This window comes from Pleuronectes platessa, chromosome 18, assembly GCF_947347685.1.
Source record: "Pleuronectes platessa chromosome 18, fPlePla1.1, whole genome shotgun sequence".
In the NCBI taxonomy this organism is placed as follows: domain Eukaryota; kingdom Metazoa; phylum Chordata; class Actinopteri; order Pleuronectiformes; family Pleuronectidae; genus Pleuronectes; species Pleuronectes platessa.
Window position 1 is genome coordinate 7,903,468 of NC_070643.1, and position 5,475 is coordinate 7,908,942.

The following is a 5,475-nucleotide window of genomic DNA, read 5'->3' on the forward strand; positions in this document are numbered from 1 at the left end:
TGTCTGTTTGTTTTCGTTCCCGTTCGTTGTTCCGTGACCCGGATGTACATTGTCCTAAATACGAGAAACCAGCGGAGTTATCCGGCTGACGGTGGCTGGTTAGAGCCCTGACGGCATGTGTGTACTGTCACATACGGTTATAACGAACTTTCATAACGGCGCTAGCGTCCTAGCCACCATGCTAACTGCGGCGGTAACTGTGCAAAAACCCGCTGTCACGACTTTAATTCCACGGCTATCATGACACTGTTTCTCAAACACCGACAGGCTAGAAGTAAATACTTGGTAGTAGTTAGTTAGTTAAAGACGAGTTGTGTCCTCTGACTTCAGGGTGAGTAGAGTGTGTCTCTCAGGTTCCCACTGACTCAATGAACCACAAACACACTTTGAATGGAGCTTTGTGGCTGATCCCGGACGTGTGTTGTCGTAGAAACAGAGCCCAGCGTCACCGACCATCTGGAGGGAAAGAACCTCATTGGCTGTCTCTGACAGTTGTACAGTTCTAACACACACATTATCATAAAGATTCAATTCAATTAATCTGTCAATTTATTTAATCCACTTTTAATCTGTGTGAGACATGTTGATGGTCTCATAAGTGTGTGGTTGAGTCAGCAGCTGGATCCATCAGTGGTCTCTCTACACCCGAGGCAGCTGTTTCCTGAAGTGTGCCAACTCCCTCTGGAGAATAGTCGACTGCTGCTGGAGTCAAGGATGATCATCAAACTCTGCTCTGTTCAGACTTAACTGGAAATAAAAAGCTGATTTAAAAACTGACAAAACAAACTGAGCCCATGTGAAACTTTTATGTCCATTTACACTCAAACTGGTTTGAAACAAGTTTAATCTTCAGATCCAGAGTCTCTTTAATGTGTGTGTGTTGAGGTCAGGGGTCAGAGGTCAGGATCTATGGTCCCTCAGGCTCTGTGAGTGAGTTTCCTCTGGTTTCACACACCCGGTCCTTTCAAAACTTTCACTGACACAACAATACAAGTGTGTCCTGTTGTACATCACGTTACAGACAATGTGTGGCCTCTTCAAAGCCTCAATTCAAACTTTTCAAATTAAAACACTGTTTTCACTGAATGATGCTGCAGTAAAATTTGGATTTGAAATGTACATGTTCTCCTTTGGTTTGATGATTTCACTCAGTGCAGATAAAGAGTCTGAACTTCATCAAACATCTTAACGCAACAACACTGAGTTTGACTAAAGTCTCAATAAACTGTAGATTAATGACACAGTCTCTCCTCAGGCGACATGTGATCTGATCTGAGGATTTAAATTCACTGTAAAAATCTTTTTCATGGAAGTGAAATAAATTCATAAAAGCACATGTGATTGTCTCTTTTTCTTCATCATAAACATGAGAAATATAACGAAATGACGAGGAAACCTCATTTTCATCTGACACTTTGTTTATTCAAAGAGAACACATGCATCTTTTTCAATCAATTCTTTTCTGACTCCTGCTCCGCCTCCCGCAGCCAGGTGAAGAATGCCGTTACAGACTTAAGGGCCACGCCTTTACCCAGCTGCTCGGCTGAGTCTTTGCTTGTCCCCCAGCTGTAGAACGGGTCCTCGGAGATGACGTCCCCTTCATACATACAATCAAAGAAAATCCGGAGGAGGTCTGGAGAACAAATACATGTCAGTCATCGTTTCAGCTGTGATGAAACGGAAATAAATCACAGTTTTCTGTGAGGTGAGACCAATTCCTAATGTTATCAATTCAATTAATGCGATTTGTAAATAGATAAGAAACAAAAAATGGATGGATTAGACATTACTGAAGACGGGCATTGTGTTTTGCAAAAGTGATTTGGAGTCGGAGTGATGTTCCTCGAATGAACAAATCAAGTTAATGTCAGTGGAGAACAAATTTGAGAAACAAAGTTTGAATCAAAATTGTTCCAAATGCCCTTATAGTAAAATAGAAAATGTACAATTCCCTATAACAAGGCGAAGTTCCTCTGCTGATGACAATCATGTGACAAGAAGCAAAGCTCCAGAGAAGCTACTAAATGGACCTTTTAGTGAGATTTAACTATTACACTTGTTTGATCACAGCTGAGAACTTGTTACACAGTTTGTTCTTAAGAAACAAAGAAAAAGGATCATGTGTGAGTTTCATTTGGAGAGAACCCTGATGCAGAACTTACTTGGAGGCTGATGGAGGGTGACGATCAGTGCCTGAAGTGAGTGAAGCGCATGCAGCTGTTGCTCAGTGTCTGAGTTGCGGTACTTGAATACAGGCAAACTCTTCTGAAAGAGTGCCATGTCCACTCCACACTTGGTGTTATCTGCAGAGTGAAGCAAGAGGCAGAGTAAATTCATTCGCTCGGCAGACAGTAAATATTGTTATCAGCGGTGCGATTTGAGCAGAGCAGAGGAGTCTCTGCTCCGGCTGGTGGAGAGCTTACCTTTCGCTGCTGCCTCGCACACAGCCTTCATCATCTCCCTCAGGAAGGGAGACGAGCTCATCCTAGATTCATCCAGGTTCTCCTGAGAAACAGAGAACAGAGGAGGAGGAGTAAAAACACAGCGTCTGTCAAATTCACAAGAATCAGCTCAGAAGTGATGACACCGAAGAGCAGTAAACACGAAGCCCTTTTCAGAGAGGATCTGAGCGCGAATGGCCCAATGAAGGGTTCCGGCCCAATGAAGAACCCGTGGAGAGAATTTGATAAAGAAATGAAGTGGAGATTTAGAAAAGTACTGTTAGAAGAGTACTGTTTTCTATGAGTGTGTAATTTGGTTGAGCTTGATTGAATTTAGGGAGACTGTTGGGCCTCAGAGGAGGTACGTGCTCTACTGAGTGCTTCTGGTTTTAATTATTATTTATATCTACCTGATATTGGTGCAAGTTCAAAGTATGTAGATGTGTAATGAACGTATCTCTGGTCTTAAACTGGAGCTTATGTTTTCATTTGTTTAGTTAGTTTGTCCGCAGGATTAATCAAAAACTACTGAAGTGATTCCCATGAACGTTTGTGGATCCAGGGAGGAAACTGTAACATTTTGGAGCACAGGTGGATCCAGGAATTGTATTGATGAGATCTTACCAACAATCGTTGACCAACATTAGCTTCAAGGTCCAAATTATAATTATATTCTGTTACTTTACAACGAGGTGTAACTCAGCCCCACTCCGTCTGCCATTCAGGATTTTTACCACTAACTCGCAGAGGCTGGTTGATGTCACTTTTCGTACCTTCACACATTTGAAGATCTGCTCTTCACGGGCGATGTCCTCCAGCACGATCTTCTCCTGAGACAGAGCAGGTTTCTCTGTGAAGGCAAATAAACAAACACAGTCACAACAGTGTGATTAATGGCAGAGAGTGAATGTGTCGATATTATTGTCCTGTCTGTCCGGTGCTGGGCAGCGACGTGCGTCTCACCAGGCTCTGGGACTCTGCGCTCTTGCTCAGAATCGTCTTCGGTGACACTCGGTCTCCGTGGCACGACTCCCTCTTTGTCCATATCTTCTGGCGGGTCCACCGGGGCTGGACTCTCCAGCAGCTCCTCTGAACTGCTTCCCCTGGTGAACCGTTCAGGTTGAGACGATGGTGGCGCAGCGCTCAGCGGCTTGTCGCCGCGCTTTCCGCGCTTTCTTCCCTTTCTGCCTGTGCTGCGACTGGGGGGGACGAATAAACAAAGAGTCAGGAAGGATGTCAGTGTAAATGAGAAACTCTGAATATAAAGCTTTTCAACCAATTTGGAACGAACTACAAATTATTATCACTGCCCTTAAAATCACACAGGGTTGTCATCTCATACCTTGACCTGGCGTCAGAGTCTGTGTTTTGTGGAGGAGCGGTGGAGGGTTGAGGTGAGGGGCTGGACTGCAGCCCTGAGAAGCGGTTGAGGCCCGCAGAGATGAAACGTTATAAGAGAGATAAGTGAAAAATAACAATTGTTGATGATCAGAGTCAAGGTCCAGTCATTAAGAGGAAGATGCTTCACCTGACTCCGTATACAGGATATGCTGTAAGTTACTGTTTTATATCAGGGTTTCATCAAGTTCAATTTAAAACCTTTTTAAGAACATAATGAAGGAAATTCTCGTAAAATGTAATAGATATACTATCAGACTCCCAGATTTCTAACAGGCTTAATATCTGAGATGAATCAGTGACAACTACAGCTAAACAGAGCAGAACAGTCGAAACATTGTGAAGTGTGTGACACCCTTCCATCGTTAAGTGTTGTAGTATGAACTCCAAACAGTTACAAGACTCCTGATTAGCAGATCTAATCCGGCGGTGTCTAATAAAGTCAGTGTTGGCCAAACCGGTTGTCATTTTTATGTTGAGGCGGCGGGGGTGTTGTCGGCAGCTGCTGAATGTAACTAATAAAGTAACTTGTAATCTAACTTAGTTACTTTTAAAATCAAGTAACTTGTAATCTAACTTAGTTACTTTTAAAATCAAGTAACTTGTAAAGTAACTAAGTTACTTTTTCAAAGTAACTATGGCAACACTGGGTGTGACCTCACCTGAGTCCCTGACCTTGGCTCCTTCACTGCTAGCCTTCACCGATGTGACTTTAGCCTGTGGGCCAAGCTGAATCTTCTCGTCCATTTGAGGCTGCAGAAAGAGAAGCGATTATGATCACTCGTCAGATTTCCAGCAATAAACACTACAGATGACAATAGTAGAAAATCTGAAAGGGAAAGTCTAAAGGTTTAGACTGAAATCTACAGTTGGTTTTGCACTCTTCCATGTTCTCAAAATGTCCAGCAGAGGGAGAACTAAGCTTCGTTCCAAAGCACTGTCTGAATTCTGCAATGCCCAATGTTAAGCAAGGACAAGTCCCAACCACATTACTGCATCCATACCATACGTTCATTGTATTTTGTAAACATGAGGTGACCCATCGGCTTAGTGAACAAGTGTGCTCCCTGTTCTACACTAAAACATGTCAGAGTGCATCCAGCAGGCAGAGATCCCACAAAGTCTGTTTTCCTTCTATTCTGCAGTACCTGATGGATCATTTGTGCCACCTTTGCACTGCCGAACATGTAAACTACAGTGATGCAGATCAGATTGGAGCAGGGAGAGTTTGTACAAACAGCCCGGTTGTGACGATTCCAAGGATTAATCATAAACAGTGATGGGACCCGAGTTCCCCAATCCTAACCCTATGTACGGTTTTCCAGCTAGAGAACAGAAACCACGGTCGAGGAAGTCTGAGACTAAAATGGAAAAACATTTAGATCCGCTTCATTAAATGTTCAAGACGAACTGGTCACAACACGAACAATGATCTCACCACTTTATCTTAATTACAAAGCTTGGGCGTGAGGAGGAGGCATGAACAAATCGACACCAATGCCCCTGTTATCAGTGTTTTATCAGTAATAAGTAGAAAATCTAAGAAACTTGTTTACCAATATCTGTATGAATCTTAAAATATTAAATTTTTCTGATTATACAGCAGAATCTTAACAAGTCCTGATTCTGCTTTAGG

At 42.9% G+C, this 5,475-nt stretch overlaps 1 protein-coding gene across 1 annotated transcript; it reads right to left on the reverse strand.

Moving 5' to 3' along the window:
* Window positions 1-1,451: 1,451 nt before the first annotated feature.
* Window positions 1,452-2,985, reverse strand: LOC128462145 (eukaryotic translation initiation factor 4 gamma 3). Its single transcript, XM_053447445.1, has 4 exons — window positions 2,971-2,985; window positions 2,424-2,505; window positions 2,163-2,303; window positions 1,452-1,633 (listed from the first exon to the last, which is right to left on the reverse strand). The coding sequence occupies exons 1-4, from the start codon at window positions 2,983-2,985 to the stop codon at window positions 1,452-1,454; spliced, it is 420 nt and encodes a 139-aa protein (XP_053303420.1).
* Window positions 2,986-5,475: the final 2,490 nt, after the last annotated feature.

Excerpts from the sequence above, each read along its gene's own strand:
- LOC128462145 (XM_053447445.1), bottom strand. Across the intron at positions 2,304-2,423 it reads GTGCGAGGCAGCAGCGAAAG|ATAACACCAAGTGTGGAGTG; the intron begins GTAAGCTCTCCA and ends TTCACTCTGCAG. Across the intron at positions 1,634-2,162 it reads CACCCTCCATCAGCCTCCAA|ACCTCCTCCGGATTTTCTTT; the intron begins GTAAGTTCTGCA and ends TTTGTTCTCCAG.